The sequence below is a fragment of the Cyanistes caeruleus genome, chromosome 11, assembly GCF_971803275.1.
Source record: "Cyanistes caeruleus chromosome 11, bCyaCae1.hap1.1, whole genome shotgun sequence".
Classification (NCBI taxonomy): domain Eukaryota; kingdom Metazoa; phylum Chordata; class Aves; order Passeriformes; family Paridae; genus Cyanistes; species Cyanistes caeruleus.
In genome coordinates, this window is record NC_141711.1 from 6293510 (window position 1) to 6317486 (window position 23977).

General features: G+C 42.6%; 1 protein-coding gene and 1 long non-coding RNA gene across 51 annotated transcripts in view; one reads left to right on the forward strand and one right to left on the reverse strand.

The window, feature by feature from the left end:
- MAGI1 (membrane associated guanylate kinase, WW and PDZ domain containing 1) overlaps window positions 1–23977 on the forward strand; it is a 323880-nt gene that overhangs the window by 218991 nt on the left and 80912 nt on the right. For all 50 annotated transcript variants that reach the window (XM_086845076.1, XM_086845046.1, XM_086845074.1 and 47 more), the window contains one exon: window positions 22791–22910. In XM_086845076.1, the coding sequence (XP_086701202.1) occupies window positions 22791–22910 (120 nt within the window). The remainder of the gene's footprint in view (window positions 1–22790; window positions 22911–23977) is intronic.
- On the reverse strand, window positions 3195–7195 carry LOC111934991 (uncharacterized). The gene is made up of 2 exons (XR_002867545.2): window positions 6510–7195; window positions 3195–6288 (listed from the first exon to the last, which is right to left on the reverse strand). It is a non-coding gene; the product is annotated as an uncharacterized LOC111934991 (long non-coding RNA).

The following is a 23977-nucleotide window of genomic DNA, read 5'->3' on the forward strand; positions in this document are numbered from 1 at the left end:
CAGTACTCAGGGCTTTACTAAGGCTGTAAATATAGATTTTTAAGAGAAGATTTGGATTTGTTTAGTATTTGAACATCTTTGTGCTGTCCGTGGTAATTCTCACCTATCTCCTTGTGGCTTTGAAACGGCAGTTGTTTTTTATAAATGGCTTTAAGATAATTGATGAAAGGGGTGATTTGCATGGAGAACAAAGTAGTGCTGAAACTTTGGCGGAGACCTATCCACACCTTTTGGTGCACAGGGAAATATAACATGAAAAGGGGAAAAGGTTTTTGGTTGGGTTTTTTCCCCTTCCACTTGTCTTTGTTCCTGCCCATGGAGGATGCCCATGAAGCACAACTGCTCTATTCCAAGATGATTTTAAAGAAGTAATCAGTTGGTCACAAATATAGATAACCTGTATCAGATTCAGTGGAATAAGGTCCCAGAATTGATATTCCCCATTATTATAAATGACCTTTCCTTGTCACCCTGGAGAGGCAGCTAGCTGGCTTCAAGGGTAGCTTCAAGATTGGAGGGTAGATCCACGGGTAATAGAGCTGGAAGGTTAAAAACAGACCTAAACTAAGAAATTGGTGTGAAGATCTACTGAAGGTTTAGAGCTGATCACATAGCTTTCTACATGGGTTTTTGGGTTGGTTGGTTGATGGGTTTTTTTATTTTTAATTGTAGAAGTATTGAACAGTTGCTCACAAAATAACGAAGGGAAGAACTCATCAACTGCCCACAAGGGAATTTAATCAAATCCTCTATCAATTTTATTTATTTGAGGTTAGTTACTTTAAATAAGCTTTGTAAAGTATTCCAAACCTCCACAAAAAAAAACCCAAAAACAAAAACCCAATCTGAGAAAAAGCTTTGGGACTGAGAAGCCAGCAAACTTTCCCAACAGCAGCATTGGCAAGAGATCTGGGGCTGAGAGCTGGTGCTGGTGTGTTGAGAAACGCTGCTGCTGTTTTGGAGGGGCAGGGATGAGGATGCTCCCCCCTCCTCAGATGCTGTGATGGGTGGGATGTGGGCGGCAGCCGCACTCTGCAGTCCCAGCTCCGCATCCCCCAAGTCCTCTCTGCGGTGGGGCTGCCACCAACACGCCTTTTCCAGGCAGAAATCCTCCCAGGCACCAGGTCTGCATTGCCCACTCCTCACTCCTGAAGGTTTTTCTCGCCTCGCCTTCCCTTCTCTCCTCGCCGTCCCTTCTTGCTGCGGGGGGCTGCGGCCCCCTCCCGCTGCCATTTGCTGCTGGCAGCCCCTGGTTGACAGAAGCTGATGATTGATGTCAAGGCTGGGAGCAAACAGCTGCTGATTTGATTATTACTGTTCCATCTCCTAACCTTTTGGAGCATTATGGGAATACTTATTCACCTTGTCATGCTTTCGTGGCATTTGGCGTGGTACTTCCCCAGGAACAATGGAGGAGTGGTGTTGGACAGAGGTAGTTTAGAAATTCCTGTTCCTGTTCTTTGTGTTTATTTACAGATATAGGGAGAGAAGCAAAGATCTTGCTGTATGGAGGAATGGAAAAATCATCTGTTTGACTGGGAGCAGTTACAGACATAGATGTGCAATATGTTAATAAAGTAATTGTGCTATGTTGCTATAAAGAGGATGGCTTCATTATAAAATTCTTGGTTTAATACTGTCATTACAGCAGATGTATAGCATATGAACTAATTTGCATGCAGATAAGGAGGCTCTGACAGCTTGGTAGCATAATTACTGCATAGCATACAGCTCACTAGTGCTGGGAGCTGAAGCTGTTACTGGAGGGGTGCTCATGGGACTAATTACATTGGCTTTGTTAAATTTAAAATAGTGTATAGCCAGGAAAGAGACCCTTCTCCTGTGCTCCATGCTGTTGTGCACAGTAAGTTACAGAAGCCTTGAACTGCTGCAGCCATTTTAAGCCATGCAAATGTCTGAATTTCAGCACTTTCCAGTGCAGTGGAGTCATCAGCTTGCATTTAACCAGGGTGCCTGTATCAACTTTCAAACAAAAGGTTTGAAAACTCTGATAATTCTGTATATTGAAACTCCAATTAGGTCCTTTGGATAAGTGACAGCTAGAGCTGCAGTAACTTTGTTTTGTTCAGTGTCTGATGGAAGTGGATGCTGAATGGGTGAACTCAGGTTGGTGAATGGATTCTCCACCCTCTCCCGGGTGCATCTATTGCCTTGCTTCATCACATCCATGTCTTTGTGATTTGTCTCCACTTAATTTCAAACATATTTCTGCTTCCTTTTTTTTTGTCTTCGCTTTGACTGTGCCTGAAGTTTTTAAATATCTTATTATTGAGGTTCCTTTATGGGTTTCAAAATGTTTAATTCATTACTAAGTCATTATAAACTGAAGGCATTTTATTTTCACGGGGAAATCAAGACAGTGCCAGGGAGATTATTCCCCCCCCTGCTACTGTCAGATTAGCTTGCAGAGAAGGGAGGAATTTGTGAATGCACAGTTGACTTTGATTATGTAAACTGGAAACTGGCGAACAGTATGGATTTATTTCAATTCCACTTACTTTAAAAAGAAGTACGTATTAAATTTTAAGTGCCTGAGGGCACCAGACAAACAGGAAGCAGGAAGGGTGTATTCCTCCCTGACCTCTCCTGCAGAGCAGTAGGTGATGCCAGGTAGCTGGGCGAAGGGAGATGCAGGTTGTGCTGGAGGATGGTTTTGGGGAGGATGGGAAGGAGACAGGGGCTGATTTATAGCCAGGAGTGGGCTCTGTGCCCTCAGGGAAGGGAGAAGCTGCTGCTGGGTGTGGAGCACTGTGGGTTCTCGCTGGGATCCTGCAGGGATCAGCCAAGAGAAGTGCCCTTCTCCCCATCCTGTAGGAGACACAGCAGTGAGGTCCAGGTGCTGCTCAGACAGGGGCTGTGACACCCTGCTTCAATCAGCTCCCAGGAGCTTCTACCCCTGAACCCATCAGAGCCTGGCTCTCGTGCCAGGAGAGCCCTTCTCCCTTATCCTTACCTGCTTCCAGCCCCAGGATGGAGCTGGATGTGGAGCCATGCTCCTAAAAATAATAACAGGGGACCACTGGGACACTCAGCAACTCTGTCCCATGCCACGGGTAAGGACGTTGTGCTCCATTGCCTTAATTTCTTTATTTCACATTCCCTCCCTCAAAGTAAATCCTGCAACTCCCACTCATCCATAATACCCCCTGATAGACAAATATTAACTTACACGGTTTTTCTTTTGTGCTAAATATTTGCCCAGGTATTTTATTTTGCAAAATTCAAGCTCATCCTTGTATGATCTGCTTGCGTTTTGTTAATCTGAGAATATTAATAGCCTGCTGGCATTACTGCTAATTTGGAGTTTCAGCTGTGGAGTGAATATAGTAACAAATTTTTGGAATGGTTTGTTAATCTTATCAATGTTCATTATGTGTTTATTAATAGTAATTAGAGCCAGTCATAGTGATGCATTTGGAATTTTTTGTATCAATCAAACAAGCATTTTTTGAGAGGATGATCATTTAATAGGAAATTTAGTGTATAAATATGTAAAAAATTAAATATGGTAGGAGAAACAATACAGGAAAACACTGAACTAATAGTTTTCACCAAAATTCTTGTCTTGTCTTGTCTTGTCTGATCCATGTCCCCACCATCTCCCAAAGCAAATTAAAAAAAGGTGGAAGAAGGGAAAGACCTTATCCCTCTTTTTAAAAAAAAATACTCATTGAAACAGTTCCAACTGGGCTTTGTTCCATATATCAGACATTTCAAGGCAATTTTTTGCAGATTATTCAGAAAGTTTTAATATGCACATGCATGTTCCAGTATTTTTCTTCTTTTTCCTTCAGTTTTGGTGGTGAACTTGAGTTATTTCAAAGGGTTTTTGTTTATCAAAGGCCAGAAGGGAACACAGTTCTTCAGAAAATCAGTGCCATGTGCTCTCTTGGCTGGGTCTTGGTCACATAATCAAACCTTTCCTTTGGTGTTGCTCACTCCTCCAGGTTTACATCACGATGTCCTTTTAGGACAAGTCCTGAATGAGTCCTTTGGGTCCTTGCAATCATATGAACAACAAAAAAGAGTAAGAGCATCTCTGAGAAGTCATGATTGGACTTTGTTGTTGTTTCCTTACCAACTCTGCTCCTCCGTTTATGCTCTTTAGGCCTGCTGTTGCCACTCAGGAAACAGATTATCCAGCACTTCTCCATCTTCCAGCCCAATCAGAGATTTCTCCTGAATCAGCAGTGTTTATTGTCTCCAACTGTACATAATTATGGTAGAGAGGTTGCACCACCATAACTGGATAATGTCAGCATTTCTATTACAGTGCCATACTTTTAGTGTCCTGAAATGGGGATATAAAATCTCACTTTAGCTTTATAGTCCTTCCAGTGGTGAGAGATAAGTGTGTGCAATCAGCCTTTAAGCAGTTAAAGAAACCCATAAAAAAAATTCCTCTTTGGGATGTCGGTTGTGTAAAAGCTTGTTACAAACTGGGGTTTAATGCACTTTTGCAAAACTATTAAGCACCTGAAGCTAGCAAACAGCCAAGAAAATATCAATAATGCACAAGCACAGAATGATCTGCAGGTTGCTGCAACAAAAGAAAAAAAAATAAAATATGTGGGCTCCAGTTTTAGCAAGTCTGCCAAAATATTGTGAATATTTAAGGGTGAGGAATGACTCCTGCAGAGCTGTTCTACTCCAGGAAACATGAGTATACATATTAAACAACCTATTAGTACAGTTATATAAAAACCTTTTATATGTATTTAATCCTTTATGAAAATGGTACTTGACATGTGAGAGGTCAGCTTTTTGCAGTTGTTTTTCTTTAAGTTTTTAGTGGTATTTTGAACCCTTTTTCTCACTGCAGCTTGCGCTCCCTCCTGTTACCCCCCGCCCTGTTTGCAACATCATGAATTAAAGGTGGGAGGTTGACATTAACCAAGGGCTTCTGCAAAATGAAGCAGCCTGTTTTCTTTAAAACATTCAATATGGTCTTTTCCAAGCAGGAGAAGAGGGTGACAGTTCATCCCTGTTTAAGAACTTGGATAGAAGTTCTGCCTCATGCTCTGCTGCTTATCATATTCATGCCAGCAGAGACCAGTGATGATTGCAGTGCTCTCTCTGAGTTCTGACACACTTCTAATTATAGCATACACTGCTGTAAACTCCAGAGGTGATAATGAAGCCTGGACCCATGTGTCAGCAGAGCTTTGAAAGGGTAATGCATTCCTGTTCTGCACTACTGGTCCTTATTTGTATGTTTACAGGCACCCAGACTCCAGCAATGATGTCTTGCTTGTTTTCACTGAGCCAAGAGGTGAAACATGCAGAGCAGTGGAGATGTGTAATTTTATGAAGTTAATTGAGTATTAACTGTTTGCATGTTCTTGGAGAGATGCACAAGGAGAGGGGCAAGGGCAGGACGCTTTTCATGCAAGACTTTGTATAAACTTGTTGCCTGGAAAGTGTTGACAAGTCTTTAGCACTTTGGTGTCTGACGACAAACTCGTTCCACTTCTGAGCGTGGGGTGTAGGAGATGAGTGACCCCTGTAAACCAGGCTTACTTCTATTGCACAAATTCAGCATTCACAAAATCAGGATGTGCACAGAGTAAGGGAGGGACTGCGCTGTTGATGAGTTAGAAACTTGCTCTAGGAAGGTCTTGGTGAGTGATGAAGACTTTTTTTTTTTTTCCCAGAAGTGATGAGCATAACTCTGCTGCTCTCTTATGCTTTCCTAATTGAGGTGTGAACTCATCATGCAAATCTTTACATATTCTGCTCTTTAATCTTAGCATGGGAACCAAGCTAGCTCTCAAAAAGAGAGGTAACCAACTTTGCCCTTCCTTCATGTTCTCCAGGCAGGAAAAAATAACCTTTCAGGCTTCAACCACTAGGAGCACCTTCATGTCTGGATGACCTGACAAATGAGTCCTACTTACTGCAGATGAATCAGCACAGTCTGTGTGACAGAATTGGCCTTCCATTTGTTTTGCTGGTGACAAGAAGTGTATCTTGAAGCAGATTATGAGGGTGCAGCAACTGGTGTCTTCTGTAGCCATTACTACTTAGTGGAAAAAGGAGATAGAAGTGGCCGTGTGGTTCAGTGTGGGAGGGGTGTCCCCATCTGAACTTCTCATCTGTCTTTGGTGAGGAGGTTGAATCCCAAGATTCAAGCTACTGATCTGACAGATCAAAACTTGACTTTTGTGGATGTGCTACCTGTGGGCTAAGGGTACCAGAAACACCTGTAACGTTGCAATTTCAGTCTCCAGGAGGAACAGAAGTTGTCCCCTGGCAGGGTAGAAGCACCTGAGGAAGAGAGAAATCTAACTTAGCAGAGGTTTAACAGCTAATACACTCCCAAAAAAATTGGTATGTGTTAGGGGCAAATCTGACATAAATGAAATGATACAAAAATAATCTTTTCCTTCCGGTCTCACCTATTTCAGCCAAGAGAGGGACCGAAACCCTCTTTCTTAGAGAGGGGGAAATGGCTTGAACTGGTAAGAAGAAGAAAGAAAGAAAATCACCACGGTCTCCTGATGTGCTAAGCCAGGAAACTGCAGCCCTGTGCAAAGCTGAAAGTTGAAGAACAGGGGCCTTTCGGTTCATCCATGTCTTTTTGTCTTTCTAAATATGTTCTTTCAGTTGTGTGTTACCGGCTTTCATTTGCCTGGACCACGATCACCATTCCGCAGCTGTCTCCAAGGTTATAGAGAATACAATTTAAAATTAGTTGGTATTGTTTGAATGCGGCCTGCTGAGGGCTGCGTGAGGCGGTGCAGGGGCTGGGGAGGGCAAGGGGCGCTGGAGGTGAGGAGAGAGCACGTGGCACCGCGCTTATCTGCGTGGAAACACAACACCTCGCAAACTTTTAAACCCTTAATCTGCAAGGCGAGTTTATATAAGCCTGCGTGTGGAGGAGTGAGGGTCAGCGGGCCGCGGCTGCCCCGGGCTGGAGGTGAGCGGGGAGCGGGCCCGGCCCGGGACACGGGGCAGGGCCGGGAGCTGCAGCCTGCAGCCGGGGCTACAGGGGAGGCTGTTTCGGGCTGTTCCAGTGTTCCTGTGAATTAGCGGGTCCGTGGAACGAGGCTGTGCCGTGGGAACCTGGGGAGGAACCGGCCAGGAGAGCTGGGGTGGCTGTGGGAGCGGGGAGGGCAAGCGGGGTCCCCATCTGTCACTGCAGCCACTGCTGTGGTGAAGGGGCTTCGGTCCCAGCTGCAGTAATGATCCGTAACGAACATAGTGATGATAGGGTTATAGATGACAATATGTAACAGTTCTGTATTGTATAACAATAACGATTGTATAATTATATATATATATATATATATTATTATTAAATGTGGTCCTGGAGCGTGCAGAGCTGGGCAGAGCCGGGCTGGGTGTGGAACAGTGCTGGCCCGGCACTGAGTCCCACCCAGCAGCCTCCTCCATCCCTCCTCCATCCCTCCTCCATCCCTCCTCCATCCCTCCTCCATCCTTCCTCCATCCCTCCTGCATCCCTCCTCCATCCCTCCTCCATCCCTCCTCCATCCCTCCTCCATCCCTCCTCCATCCCTCCTCCATCCCTCCTCCATCCCTCCTCCATCGTCATTCCTCTCCCAGACCTGCTAGGCTTCCAGGACCTTGGGGGAAGAGTTTGGGTCAGGACAGTGCTCTCAGGCACACAGTGAAATTGAATTGTTGGTCTGTCCTGTGCAGGGCCAGGAGCTGGACTCGATGATCCTTGTGAGTCCCTCCCAACTCAGGATGCTCTGTGACTGAGTGTGTGGCTCTGTCTGTGCTGGAAAATGTTGCTCACAGGTGTGTGTAAAGGTCCTTGGCTGGATTTGAAGTTGAGTGTTGCCCATAATCCAGATACATGATCTCTTGCCCTTGGTAAGATGCAGCACCTGCCCTAACAAATCCATAAATACTTGGCTGCTGAGCCCTGTCCTCGAGTGACTGCAGCGTAGATGTGCACTTTGTAAGAACTCATTTGAAAGAGGTCTGCTCTAAACAGGTGAATGAGTTGGCTTGGATACCTTTGAAAAGAAAAATCCTCTTCTACCAGCACACTTTACAACTCTGACATAGTTTACAACAACATTGTCCTCTTGCAAATTCTGCTACGTGATTACAGTGTTGCGAGCTCCCATGATTTGCAAACTTTAGAGGAGACCTTGGAGGTAATTTAATCCATTCCTCTACCTGAAGGCAAGAGCAGCTTTGCCTAAGCATCATCCATGAAAGATGTGATAGGGAGAGTTATTTTTCTGCTCTTAATGGTTCCAAAGCCACTGACCATTGGAGCCACTTGTAGCTGCTGGTGCAGAGCCAGTCCTCCTGCAAATTTGAATTTTTGATGTTGAACTCTTTCAAAATGTACCTGTAAGTGCTATAGTTTTTACCCAGACATTTAAATATCACCCTGGGAAACTGAAGTCCTTTCCATGGAAATGGTGTATGGGAAAATAGGATGTCACTAAGTGAACAAGTTCCATTGGCAGTCCACAAAGTTACTATGTATACTGTGTAACACAGAGGATACAAAACAAAATACTCATTTTCCTCTGCGCTATTGTAAGGTCTAGGAGGAAGAAAAGCAAGTACTGGATATCTGAGAATAAGCAGCTTTATAAATCCAGTTCTATAAATATTGTGGCCATTGCAGGTATACCACTCTAGATTAATTCATTATTATTTGTAAATTCACACATTGTGGTAACTTGTAGTCATGGTTTCCAAACAGATGAGGAGTGTAAGGTAAAGGTCATGAAACAGGACCACTGATGGCCTGTGGGTATCTTCAGCACCTGAGCTTTCATTGTCTTCTCGTGGTCACAGACTCCACGCTCCCACTGATCCTGATGGGAATCGTTTGTGCACACTAAGTGAGGAATAAACCAGTAAATCACTCACTTGTCCATTAGAGACGCTCTCTGTAGATCTGTGGTGAGCAAGAGTCACAGCTGCCACTGTCTGAATGACCCTGATCTGTCTGCCATGGAAAGTACCTGCTTAGGGCTGTGGTAGCAAGAGCCTCTCATTGATCAAAGCAGGTTTCTCGAAGTTTGACTTTTCAAAAGTGTGTAAGTTCATCGCTGTGCATTTATCTTTCAGAAAAATTCCTAATCCAAGCTGTGGCTGATCAATGGTTGCATTAATTATGCACAAAGGGGTCAGTTCTACCAGCCTCGTTCCCTTTGAATGCTGCTTTACCCTGGGAGGAATTGACTTGCATTATGCAGGTTGGACAAATTCACCTCCAGTCTGAACTTCTGTAAAAGTCTCCAGGGAAGGTCAAGTTTCTGTTATTTTCAATAATAAATGAGATTCCCATTGAGTAAAATGATCCAGGAAATCATCTTCAGCTCTCGGAATTACAGTTTTGTGGTCTCTGATGGAGGGCTGGGAAGAACTGATGAGAGTTGGAAGAGAGATGAACAAATCTCTCCAAGCTGCAGGTTTTACAAGTCAAACCTAGTAGAAATGGCTCCCAGCACGAGTGTTAATAACTTTTTATTAATTTTGAAGGTTGTCTCAGAGTTGTGATTTTCGAATACACTTGTTTACAGTCTTACCCTATTTCAAGTAAAATTTTTATAGATGAAAGACAGCTACAACAATAAAGGAGAAGATGGTACTTGTGTAATAGACAACGATTTCTCACAGCTCACAGGAATGTCTTCCCTTCTGCACGTTTTTCTGCCAAATGGATGTTTGGAAGCGTTAATGATTGCGTTTTCCCCTTCAACTCTGGAAGTAGCCTAATTTGGCTGAATAGTCAGAGGGGAAAAAAGAAATAATTAATGTGATTCATTCATCTAGAAAGTGTAAAGCATAACTTAAATGGCAATAGTGGTAGAAAAAATGCCATAGTGAATGTTTCAAACTTCATATTTTCTGTTGAGGTATGAAGTGGTCTGAAATGAGTGAGTGGCAGTTCATCAAAAAGATGTGTGTTTTCTTCTAATACTGTTTTATTGGCCCTTCCCAGTTATTAATCTCAGAATTGCTAAAAATACATGGGATAATGGATGGTTGCTGTTCAGAGTTCTAATTTACTTTACTGCACAGTCACTGTGGGAAAGTGCTTTAGCTACTTTGGCTCTTTTGTATTGCCTCGAGAAAGAATTTTCCCCATGTGTTTTGCTCCAGAAGTCATCTGTTGTTTTTCAATGTATGCACATAAACAGCTCTTGCCATTACAGCTGAATATTGAGTCAGCAGTTCCCTCTGATGAAGCCATCACCAAGGCCTGTCACGTTTATCTGCACAGATCAGCATCACAGAGCACGTAATGCTATTAACTCCCAAACATTGTCTGCTCACCACAGAATTGTGGGACACGAGTGACCTTCTGCTTTTTCCTTCCTAATCGGCTCTGGGCTTGGGCTGCCAGCTTGGCTGTTCTGTGCCTCCATAACCCGTCTGAAAAATGGGCACACTTTTATCTTCCCACCTTGCTGGAGGCATTTTGAAGGCAAATGTACTGACAAATGAGACCTGCTCAGATTTTTCAATGTATGGTGGAAGATTGGGGTGTTTGTTTTATTTTTATTTCAAATATTTAAAGTGCCCCCAATGAGATTATGTCTCATTCATTGGACTTTGGTCACCCTCACCCTGCAGTGGCAGAGGTAGCAGGGATTTCTGTCTTTCTGCAACACATCCTTGACAGGATGAGAGAATATTTCTTTAAAAAATGGTGCTGGGAGATGGAACTGCTGGCTCTGTCCAGCCTTGTCAGCTCCACCAGTGCCATGGGCAGCAGGGACCACCTTGAATCAGCAGTGTCCTGAGTCAGAACCAAAAGACAATTTTACTTTTTTTTCCGTTTCTCCTTTTTTTTTTTTTAATTCACAAAACATTTATTGCCCTGAGGCTGTTATCCTGCAAAAGCTTGAGCATGTGTTTAACACCAATCATGAAAATTGGTCTTGAAGCAATTGGGATACTTGTGTGCTTTGAACTGAGCAGGTGATTTGCAGCAAGTCCCATTATCAGTTCTGTACCAGCATCTGTCTGGCAGAGTGGTTTCACCTGCATCACTCCTCTGAAGGACTCAACACAGCTGTCAAAGGATAAATGCTTCACACTTTGAAAATAAGTGCTGGAGTTTAGATTTAAACTTTTTTTTTTTTTTTTAATCTGTCATATGATATTCTTGTCCTGAAGAAAAGCAGTCTATCTCTGGTAATCACTCCACCGTCCTCTAAGTCAAATAACATCCAGATACTTCTGAGAGAATATCATCTCAGGGTTTTTCTAAAGCCTGGATCTGATTATGTGCTTCCAGGCATTCATTTTCCAGACATGTAGTGATCTAGGAGCATGAGAGATCAGATTTCTGGGAAGACTGTCTTCTCAACACCTCAGATCACAGCACCCTCCACCAACCGTGTCTAAGCCGAGGAGGTAATTGGGGTATTGAGGATTTCTTCCTTATCCTCTGTGCGATGCCAACACAACTGCAAGCTAAAACCTGGTGGTGTTTTTCTTTGCAGGGAATTGGAGGCAAGACAAGGAACAGCTCATTTGTTTGGGCTGCCAGACAGTTGCATGAGGATAATTATTGTGTGCTGTTTATTTATGTTGGACTCAAACCAGTGGTGGTGAGGACCTGGAGATGCTCTGGAATTACTCACTGCAGTGAAAGTTGGAGCTGCTGGTGTTACAGCTCTGTGGGGCATCTCATGTTGTCTGGTGCCCAGTCAACACCAGCAGGGCATTGATAAACCAGCAAATGAATTTAAAATGGCATTTAAAATAAGGGCACTTGTAGAAAATTATTTGCAAGATGCTAATAAAGTGATGGAGCGTGTGATATGATGGAATGATTGTTTTGTGTGAATGCAGAGCTGTAAACGACTATACAGGGATATTTAACAGAGAGAAGGTAGAACTAGAAATAGTCAGATGAAATGAAGCAAAGATCATTTAAGCCAAGCACTGGAGTATTTTATAGGGGTGCTGTTTGGCTTCAGAATGGCAGAGTAAAGCACCCTGTCAGAGTGTATCCTATGAAACTCCTAGGCGATGACAGGATTTGTAGGGGAGGTTTTTATTGTTTGTGTACAACTGGAAAAGCAATAAAATCAATGGAGAACCTTGTATACATTGTCAATAACATGACAGTTCATTTTGGACTGCAGAGATGCAGAGTTATGCACCACCTAACCAGCAGGCTTTTACTGTACCAGGAAATGTTTTAATTAAAAGTGAGGAGAATGTATTGTAACTTGAATTTTCTTTAGTATTCTATTGCACTTAGAAAACTACAAGTTACATCTGTGTTAGAGCTGGTGGATGTGGAATTTTCAGCAAAGGAGCTGTAAATAACAAAATACTGTAATAGTTTTTATTTCAGTGAGGTAATAAAAAATTTTAAATTTATGTATTTGATTTCTTTTACATTTTAACACTTCCAGCTATCAACAGGGATGAATCTGAAACTCAAACACCAATCAGTTTCTCAATGTTTGGCATTTTTTCAGCATCTTGAGCTGTTATCTAATCAGCATCACAGAAGGTGAACCAGGAGAATGTTTTCAACCAGCCAAGTGATAGCAATCATGGAGGACTGAAGCATGCCTTGCATGCAGAGCTACAGAAAAATAAATGCAGGAATTGGTAGCAGTTAAGAACAGGTAAAATTACATTATGGGATCTGTAGGGAATAGTGTCTAAATGTGCACATTGCTGGGTAGATCTGCTGTCTGTTCTCATCCTTCCCTGGAGTTTTACAGCAAGTGCATCCATATGGTTACATGAGCACACATTTCTATGGTCTGCATCCTCCTTGCTGTAGCACAGGCATTCACATTTTTTGGTCAGTGTTGAATATGGAGCTGGAAAACTGCTAAGCAAAGGTCAAGAAGGATTTGTGAGTGAAAAAGAACCATATGAACCAAGGGTTGGGGAGTGGGCAGAGCCAAGATGTGAGAAGCCACAGGAGACTCTGACTTTCCAAGAGTGGGATGAGGTTATCACAGTTTGAAGTCCATTAGTTTTATGGCATTTCATGGCATTTCATGGCATTTCATGGCATTTCATGGCATTTCATGGCTCTGGGCTATGGGAGAAAGTATTCCATGTGTGTTTTCAGTGTACATTGTTCAAGGAAAAAGACTGCTTTTAATAGCTATGTTGATGTCCTGTGTGGTGGAATGGGGGTTGTGGGAGTGGTGTTAGTTTGTTTTGTTTGGTTTTTTTGTAAAAAAATGGGAGAAAAACCCTCTGTGACTCTTTTCAGTTGACTGGATGTGGTCACTGAAACAAACTTGAGGCAATGAGATAAATCAGTATGTCTCCTATGACTCTTTCTTTCTGTGGTGGAATTTTACAGAGATTAGACTAATGAACTGATCTTCCTGCTCTTAGGTAAGGTGTTTTATTTAGACTTTTAACTACAAATTAGGGGTCTGCTGCAAGGGCAGTTAAAGTCAAAGGAAGGAGTTTTATATCCCACCCAAACAGGGGTGACCCTGTCAACACTGTGTTGTATCTCAGCTGAACAAACAGCAAAAAGAGGTAAAGAATCTCTGTTGAGGCACCTGAGCTGTTGGACATCAAATAATCTGAAATTCAGTACTGTGACTTTTAAGTGCAGAATATCTCATGGATATACATGCACATAGGTATGCAGATGTGAAAAGCAAACACTGATTTTGAATAAAAGCTGAATTGAAATACTGCAGGTGTTCAGTCTGTGTTGGAAATGCCATTTATTATGAGCTTATTTGTGGTACCTGATCATAGGGCACGTCTGAAGCCTTGAAGTAGAATAGAAAGTAGGATATCTTGATTTTGTGGAATTTTAAATGTTTTGGTATCCAGTTTTAAAGAAAAGAGTTGCATATTTTTCTTCCAATACTTGTTTCAGCTTGTGTAGTAGTGGTGTTGAGGAATACACCTGGTGCAGGTACTGGGCTCAAAAGCTACAGATTAAGAGGGAGATGGAAATGCACTGAGCTCTGGGTGAGAGCCCCAGACAAAAGGCTGTGAACCTTTGGGACAACAAAGGATGAGAAGCTGGGGAATGCCAGCCAGGTGAATGGACACTGAGAGGCGCTGCAGGACCCTTCCAGTCCCAGAAATTAAAGTCTCTGGCCTTGGGAGTGTGACTGTCAGGCTATTACTCTTTTCGTTGAAATAGTCACGCATATTGCCCAAACAAGTTTTAATTACATTTTGATAAAAATGGTCATTGCGTTCTTGTTCACTGTATTTCTGCTTCAATACTCCATGTCTTTCCCCAAATGGGAAAATTCCTCCACTACTTTGTGGCAGGCTTTACAAAAGGATTGTATAATGTTTATAAAACCCTAAAGTTTTCTCAGGAAAGCAGCGAGCATGGTTGATCGGACTTCCCTGATTTTGTGTCTTTCTTTGCTCTGTAACTTGGCAATTCATCTTGTAAGAGTTTACAGTGTACCCAGTCCCAAATGCTGTCTTGTCCCCTCATCTTTTCCAAAGCCCTTTTCTCCCAGCCTTTGGTCTGAAACATCAGGCAGAAGATTTGAGAGCCATTTATTTCTTACCTATTCTGTGGTTTACTCCTGTATAACCTACGCAAAACTTGTACCATGTGAATATTTGATAGCTAATTAAATGTAGTGTTTAGTACTACACTGTCTTAATCCAGCCACTCAGCCAAACATCACAGGGAGCTGATGGGTGTTTTCTTTCTCAGCAGCTGGGTGTTGTCACTGGACCAGTTCACAGCTTGGTTTAATGCTGTCCTTGAGTTATGAAGCTCTCAGACTCGGCTACACCTTCTCTTTGGCAGTTTGGAGAAATCAGATAGCTCTGCAAGCAGCCCTGAGAAAAGCAGATTTAAAACATGATAGGTTATACCTCCTGATAAACTGCTTCCTAAAATATGAAAGTATAAATAAGACAATGAAGTATTTGTTTAAAAGTGCTGAATGCGTGGGAGCAGTCCTCCATTCCAGATCTCCTGTGAGTTAAGAGTATTTTAAGCACTTCCCCACACACACCTTTGGCCTGTTGTATGTAATACAGATGTGCACATTCATATGGAATAGTCATCTGAATCCACGCTGTGCTTTTCCACTGCTCTGCCTCGGCATGGTGAGGCTGCAGGTGATGTGGAAACACTGCAGGGATCAGGCTGGGCTTGGGTTGAAATTGCCTAGAGTGAATGATCTACAGGATTAAAAATAACCAGCTATAAATAATATATATAAATAATCAGGATGCTCTGTAATTATCTAGTGTATGTATTTAATTTACCACCCTCAGCCATAGCCTTTCCCAAGATAGGCATTTCTACTGAAAGTAATTACTATAATTTTTACAAAGATGAAAGATGGACCTTTTGAAATTAAGGTGTGTGCCATGGCAGAATTATCTAAGCTTCAAAAAATGTATATATGAGAGAAACAGAATATAAAATTCAAGTATATAATCACTTGTTAATTTACCTTCAGCTAATTTCACTTTGTATAAGTTGCGTCCACACTAAGACAAATGGCAATTTTCATTCATTTCTATGCCAGTATTTAAAATAACATTACAGTGTAATGTCATTACTACAGCTTTATTGATTTATAAAATTGCACTTTATTACACTAATCCATATATTAGAATGAATAAAACTGTGCATGGTTACAGCTAAGGTATTCTTGCCAAGGAGGCACATGGTTTGCTTTTTCATCTGTAGTTCACAATTTGAATTAGTGGATGTCATGCTGTTGGACTCTAGGAACATGGGATTAATGGCAAACTCATTAGTTCATGAAGTTTAATCTTCTTGGTGGGTGTCCCACCTCGTGGGAAATAAGAGGGATTTGGCTGCAGGTGTCTGGTGAGGTAAAAGCAATCATTCAAAGAATGGGATCTAGAGCTGCTGCTATTGTGAACCTGAGAATATTTATTATTTATGCTTTTTTTGGTGCCAGAATACTCTTTTCTTTGCTTAGGAGAAAGCAGATGAATGCTCAGAAGGACACATGAGGAGGCTGTAACTGCATTAGCAAGTGCCACATGGCAGTAGAACCACTGATGGTAGTTAGATCAGGGAGATGATGCTTTGTTTGAATATTTGGCATAGACCCTTAAACAGGTCTTTTTTAAGTGGCTTTCTTGGGGAGTGTGGCAAATTTTATACCATTAATTCTCATCATCAGGTCATTATCAGTTTCTTTTAAGTTGCTACAGTGGAGAGTGAACCCCTCAGGCTGAATTGGTTTTGCTAGCCCTGCTGTGGTGTTTCGCAACACGTCCAGATGAGCTTGCAAAGGACATGGTGGCAAGTTATTTTTGTCCCTTTTAATCTGTTAGGCCCTGATCCTGATCTGTAGGGTTTCCTAAATCTCATTGATTTCTCTAGAATTAGGTTCCTGGAGTCCTCTGAGAGCTTGGGTTTGGCTGGTCTTGTGCTATTAACCGGAAACAAACCCACTTTCTCTACCTCAGAGCGCTCTAAGGATAAATGTGTTGAAGATTATCAGTGTTCTTATTTGGTGGCAGGGAAGGCCACTGAAATACCAAAAATAGATTTATAAAGGACAAAAATAACTCTCTGCCTGAAGGGTTTACACAATCTGAGCTGTGCTGTGTGGCTTGGCTGAATCACTTCTCCAGGGAGGCTGGAGGCAATCCGTGCTTTTTGAGGGGAAGGGCCAGGGAGATGCATGGACACAGCATCTTGGAGAGAGGGAGAATGGATTCTGCATGTGCTGAGGGCCAGCCTGCCAGCTCTTGTGTGCATGGCTGGCACAGCCCTCTGGGCAAGAGGGGCTCCTCACAATCTGTTGTTCTGGGGTCTTTCTTTGGCCACTTGCTGGAAAGGCAGGTGGGAGAAGGAGATGCTGATCCCTTCCTTCTCCCCCATGGAAGAAAAATTGCTTTAGACCACGGCCATGAAATGCATTTCTCTCCAAAACATGTCTGTAGAAAGACAGTTTTGTCTTGGTCAGCTCTTTTCTGGGCTTAATCAGTTGTTCCTGCTGACCAAGGTGACAGTAATTTGCTTTTAGTCCTGCAGTTGTGTGTGTGGCCAGGAAGAGTCAATCAGCATCTGTTCCTGCACATGCATCATTAACAGGGCTGTGAGTTAATTTCTAGCAGCAGACACATTCTTCTTTGGATTGAATTTCTACTCCAGTACCAAGACACTTTGGATGCTTGTCACGTTCTTGGGGTTTATAGGTGTTGAGTCGCTGGCTGGAGAAGGGACCGACAGAATTTAAAATCCCAAAATGGGCTTCCTGAGTCTCAAGTTTCAGGAGAAAATTGTATTTATAAGCTGAGCCTGTTTGGTTTGTAACAGATTTGGCCTGTCTGAAGTGTCCATATTTTATGTAGTTACAACTATGAATAACCCCTTACCACAGGTACGTGGGGTTACTGTGCATAATGGATTGCACAACAATGTCCAAATACAATTCCTTTTACTTCTGTTGGGGGGAAAAATAAGGTATTCTTCGTTTGAGTAACCCTAGAAGTCAATAAGATAAAGCAGTTCTGTGTACAGTGTCTTCTTGCAGATAGGTCACACTTTATTTTTGTGAATGTGGATAAGGCTGTTTTTAGTACTGTGCTGTTGATAAGTTCTGCCTTAAGCTTGGCTGCTGATCAGATTCCCTCTTCTGGAGTCAGACCAGGTTGTCTCTGTCTTTTTCCCTTCTCCATTTGCTGTGAGCAGACCTGTGAAGTTTTCTCTGCTTTCCAGTTATTTGGCACCATAGGTGACAGATGCAGGAGAGCCAAAGCAGGCTCTCCAAATTACCCTGTGGTGTGAGGGAAGAAGGTGACCTCCAAACACAGTGGGAGAGAAAAGGGGCTGTTTTTCGTAATAAGTTTCTTTGGCAGCTGAAGGCTTTTTCCGTGTGGGTGATGAGAGCGGTCTCTTCTTGCTGAATGAACAAAAATACCAGTTTTTTAGAACACTGGGAAGAGCAGCACCCTGCCTTCCTCCCACCCCAGCCTTTCCAAACCTCGCACTGGAGCACTTGGCCTTGCAGCCTCCCAAATCAGGAGCATCCCTGCACACTTCACATTAAAACCTTATTTACTGCAGTTCCACCCACTGCTGGTAACCACCAGTGGCTTGAGTCTGTATAAAATATATTTGTAGCAACTATTATCATTACTTTGAGTGTACAGCTCCCACACTGTCTGTCATTTTAAGAGATGCTGGTCAGTGGAGATGAGGAGCAAATGGCTTGTGGTTTGATGAGATGTATTTTGGTGGCTCACCAGATTGTCACTGCCAGCCAGTGGAACTGGAGAAGGAGTTTGCAGAAATTACTGCTCTGCAAATGGGAGTTGTAGGTATTCTGAAATGGAAATGGTGACTTCCAAATGACTTGCTAGGGGCTGTTTTGGTGCACAGTAACAGTATTACTGCCCAAGAACGGTTTTTCTTTTAGCATGGAAGCAATTGAAGTGACTGCAGCCCCATTAGGTCTTAGTTTTAGATTACAATAAGCGAGACTCTGATTAATTTAGCAGCAGGGCATCAGTGAATATTAACAGCTTAACTTGAAGCCCTGATAGATTGATAAAGAACTAAATAGCCCCTGACTCATATATTAACAGTCTGGTCATAGTATAATTGAGGCTCGTGTTGGGTAAGTGTCAGCATGGTTGATGGGCAACACAACAGCAGAAGCTATTTGTCTTTTAAATGGCCACTTAAATTATTCAGCATAGTAGTTGATAGTCATCAGAACATCTGAGCCACAGCTCAGTTATTCTAGGCATGTGTGCATGAGCTGTAATTAGTTCACGTACAGCACTGAGCCGTCCTTGGGCAAACTCACCTGTGTCTAGAAGCATTCTCAGGTGGGGTCACCAGCCCAAGATGAGATCCCTCTACTGTGGCCCAAGCATTAGGGATGAATGAATGAACTGGGATGTAGATAGCTTAGGGGAGATAACCAAACCAGCAGCTGTGCAAACATTTCATCTGAGCCACTCATGTTAGATGTACTTTTCATTGCCCAGTCCACGAGAGAAGGTAAAAACTACAATGCTAACCAGTAGCCTTATTTTTTTGTTTGTTTTCTTAAGCCTTCTGTGGTTACAGGAAATTTGAGGAATTCGCCTGTGAATGTAATGTATCTAACTAGTTGTGTATGCTGTGGGATATGCTAGCCAAGTAAGACTGAAAGCTTATGAACCATTAAATGTGCAGAAGGAGTTGGTAGCCACCCAGTTTCCCCTCCAGTTCCTTCTTGTTGCAGCATTAGCAGTTCTGAGGTAGTCACGCAATGGACATAGCGCAAATTAATTAGCTAAATTGGTACCTAAAGGCAATAAGATTTCATGCCACTTAATATTTCAATGCAAACAAGACAGGCAACTAAACGTATTTAAATATGATTGGCTCATCTTCTCAAGTGGAGTATCTTATCTTTTGTTTGGGCTAAATACAGCTCTCATTGTGCTCAATTAATTCTGCCATTAGCAGTGGTCTGACCTGCTATTAGCTCTGATAAAACGCAGTCATCCCCTTCACTGAGGACCATCCTGCAGTAAGGATGTTGAAATGCAATTTAAAGGGGGAAGGAGGATACACACACTTTGCTTTTGTACGTAATTAAGCCATGCTAGTGATGGGAGACTTAATTACAACTGGAGTTTATCAGCAGAGAGCTCCAGTGGTGGCTTCCAGGCTGTGATGGTGCTGGCCTGTGCACACACAAGCTGCACAGCCTTGGAGCAGTTGTTCCAGGCTGTGAAAGGGCTCTGTGTGGAAGGTGCTGAGTATTCCCTGTGTCCAGTGCCTGGGAAAACTCATGGAGTTTGTGCCTCTTGGCTTTCCTTTCTTCCCCCCTTTCTTGCCGCCTGCCCTCTCCCCCCACCCTCCTTGTGAAGCAGCCCTTCTGGCTTTGTTGTAAGTGTGGTTTGTAATCATTGTACACATCCCAGATGGTTCATGAAAACTCTTTGAAATGCCATCTGCCAGGCGTGTGTCCAGCCGGCAGCCTGTCATTCTGCTACAAGAAAAACGGAGGCGGGTTTTCCCTTCCCCCTGCCTTCCTGAATTGCATTCTGTAACACTTGCTCAGATGTGGAGCAGGATAACAGCCGGAGCATCTGCAAGCAATCTCTGCTCCAGACAGCAACATGGAAAGTTGTTGGGTTTTTCGCCTTCGCCCAGATAAGATATCCCAGCCAGTGTAGTTTTTATTTTCCCTGGGTTTGCTGCTGAGGACCAGCTGAGGTGACAAATGTTATCTCTGTGATGCGATGTTTTCCTTTTCCGCGGTGACTTTCCTACTGCTTCCTACGTGTGTTGCAGGCAGTCACTCTGATAGCAGGCACAGCTGCGTTTTTTTGACTTGAACACATTCAGGAAATTAAGAACACTGAGATGAAACAAATAGATCCATTAAAATGGCTCAGAGGAATTATGGCAGAGATATAATTGTCATGTCAAATAGGCAGCCAGCACTAGTAAACTGCTGACTGCAATTTCACTGCTATAAAAATTCAGAAGGAAGGAAAAAATGATTAATAAATATGCTCTGTGGGAAGATAGAGATAAGGAAAAGAAGAGGCTTTAAAAGATAAGGTGAAAGCAATCCTGAAGTTCCCTGATCTTTGTGTCTCATCAATGTGTTAGCAGTTATTGGGAAAACACACGTCCCGATCTTTGTCATTTGGTTCACATGCCACATGGCTGGGGGTGACGTTTGACTGATTGATGAGCAGTGCTGCAGTCTAATTCTCACTTCATTGTGCTCTGGGCATGGGACAGCTACAGCATACCATTGCTCATGGTTATTGGTGTGGCTTTTGGTCCTCCTCGCTTCCCACTTGTGGCTGGGTTTCGGGGAGTGTGGCAGTGGCCACAGACACGATGCTCCAGGGAGGGTTCTCACAGCCTCGGTGACAATGTCAGCACTCATGGGGGAGATGTGGCATCTGGGCTGTGATCATGCTGGCTGCATGCTCCTGGTGTGCCAGGGAGGGACCTGAGCGAGCTTCTCTGCCTGCCTGGGGATGGAAACACTGGCACTGGGGTGGAGAGGGGCACAGGGTGCAGCTCCAGCATTTCTCTGGACTAGATCTGTGAAAGAAAATTGGCTTCTGTTATAATCTATCCAGTAAAAACTGTTGTAGCCTATAAGGCTACAACTGTTGTTGTTACTATAAGGATTCAGAAATACAAAGAATGCAAGACTGAGTCCTTAACAAATAGGAAAGAGTAATTCTTCTAGCAAGGTAAAGATATCCATCACTGTTTCCATCCCCTTTCTTACTTTTTCTCCCTCCTTTACCCATTCATACAGCTCCAAGAGGAGGAATGATGGAAAAAAGCACAGGAATTTACAGACTCTTTGAAGGCTGACGGTAAATAATAAAAAAAGAGAGTTTCTATTTTGAAACAAGAAATGGAGGATGTTAGAGAAAGTGGATGTCAATCAAGGAAATTAATCTAGTGATAGTCTTTCAAGGGTGTCACTCTGTCAAGACTGACCTCTTGAACAGTCTCTCAGATGAATAGGAGATAAGCAGACTTTCCGCTTTCCTGGCACTTGAGGAAAACATTTGCCAGATGCAGGCATGGTAAATTTATGCTCTTTCAACTTCTGAGAACTGGAATCTTCCCAATTAGTTTTCAGAAGCTCAGCTTCTTTATTCTTTCTTCTGTCCTTTTATAGAGGGTTTAAGAAATCGTATGAACTGAGAAGACACTGCCCAGGGGCCAGAATAGTCCCTCAGAAGTGAGGAATTATGCTTTGTTAAATGTTAGGTGTGGTTTCCACATCTCTGAAGTTATTCCCAAGCCAGCAGACTGTTTCAGTCACAGCATTCAGACACCTCCAACTCTCTAACTCTGGTCTTTCTTCCAAAATTCAGTTTCCTGTACCATCTGTAAATCTGTCATTTATATTTAATCTCAAATGTACAGAATCCAGTCACCTCCCAGCTTCCAGAGTCATGGAAAATAAAGGCTATTGAGCAGAAATTGATCCTTATCAATGAAGCTGTGCTCAGTGACCTAAAATGCAGCATCCCAAGTCATCTTAGGAAAAAAGTAATGAAATGACTCATCTTACACTGTGCTTCAGATTGCTGTAAATTGGCCAGAAGGGACAAGAGTTTCAGAGCTGACAGAGTTGCAGTGATCAGAGACAGTTCTCCATGGGTGCTACAAAAATTGTCAAGTGCTGGAAAGAGAGATTTGGTGTGACTTCAAACTCAAAAGTATTCCTGAACAGGAATGAGCATGTAGGTGAACTTCTGTGAGAAGAGTTGTTAGGTTGTCTCTTCGGTGGGCATGTGTGAATGGAGCATCAAATTGTCTCATGGTACTTTTGGCTGCTGAATGAAAAATAATAGCATAAAAAGAGATAAAACAGTAAGAAGAAACAAGGGAGGAATTATGTTTATGATGTGAGAGAACATTTGGTGAGATAGTGATACAGAAATAATGGAACCTCAAAAATAGTTGCTTTATCTATTAATACATATTGTAGTTTTACTGAAGTATGAGAGACAATGCTAGCAGCAGAAAAGTGATTGCTGGCATATTCCTAGGTACCAAACTTTTCTAGCTGTGTTTCTGGACACACAGAAGAGATTTCTTTGCCAGAGACTTTCTGAGAATACAAGAAACTTCCCCCAGTTGTTTTGTTCTAATTGGTGCCACCAGTTCAGCCTGAAATTTATGTCTTGTTTCCACATGGGCTCCTAACTTCAAACTTCTTTTGACCCTTGTATTTCACTGAACTGTGTTTTACAGATTCTTGATACTGTTGTATCTTTGTGAAAATTTGTTACTATCCCTTTTAACTCTTGATAAGAAAACAACTCTAATAATGTTGTAATTTTCCTTTCAGGCACAACCCGCCCTCCAAGAGAAGGAGAAGTGCCTGGTGTGGACTATAACTTTCTGACTGTGGAGGAGTTTCTGGACTTGGAGCGAAGTGGGACCCTTCTGGAAGTAGGAACTTATGAAGGTATGGAGGCATGGGCAGTGAAAAAGCACTGCAAATACCCATGGTGGGACACCCCATTTGCATCACCCTCGCTCAAGTTAGGACCTTGCTTTCCATCCCAGTGCTCTGCTTCCCTTTCCTCTGTAACCTGAGAGAGGGAATTCCAGTTTTGCCGTGCTTTTATCTTTTGCCTTCAAGTTCACTGCCAGAAAAGATCAACATCAGTAGGCCAGGAAAATCCAATCTGCAGTCCCATAACAGAATACTGGGGCAGTATGCATTTATACCTTGTATCCACTAGGGCTCATCTCCGTGTTCAATTTTTCTTTCCTCCTGGTCTTTCTCTTTCCCTCCATCTTCCCTAAAAACACTTCCTTCATCTCCAGGTCGTGTGCCACTGTGCAGCTACGTGATGCACCTTTTTCCCCCCCTTATTCTTGGATAATTGCTTCTGATTTGGGTCCTTGGCTTATAGTGTTGATCCTTTTTACAGCACAGCTTTGCAAACAACAGCACTGAGACAGCCAAGGGGCACTGAAATGTCACCAGGGTGAGAGCAGGAAAAAGCTCCAGAGAAATGCAAGGCAAATTGGCCATTTTTAGGTGCACAATAGGATTTGTGTAACTAAATCTGCAGTCTATAGCTCCTTTAAATTGAAAACTCCTTTTGGAGTGGGTTGGGTTTTTTTGTCCTCAGGAGAACATTCGAATGTACTTCTTGACAAGACAATGAAAAGAAATACTTTACAGGTTTGAAAGTCCTTCCAGTGTACTTCAGCTCAGCCATTTTATATTTCCATTTGAAAGAGGTTTAATGGTTCTTTCTGTAAATATGAGAGACTGAAAAAGCCTTATTCTTGCAGCCTTATTCTAATTATTCTTTATAAAAAGAAGTATGGAATACATTTAGAAATACAAACTACACACAACTAGCCAAAAGTCTTTGAAAAGTAGTCATCAAACATGAACAGAAAAAATTGTGACATGTAGTTTTGGAGTTCAGGGTCTGAAGAAAGAGTCCTGAAGTACTGTTTTGTCTACTTCTTTAAAAACTCCTTTTTAAGGGCACCTTTAAACCATGTGCTTAT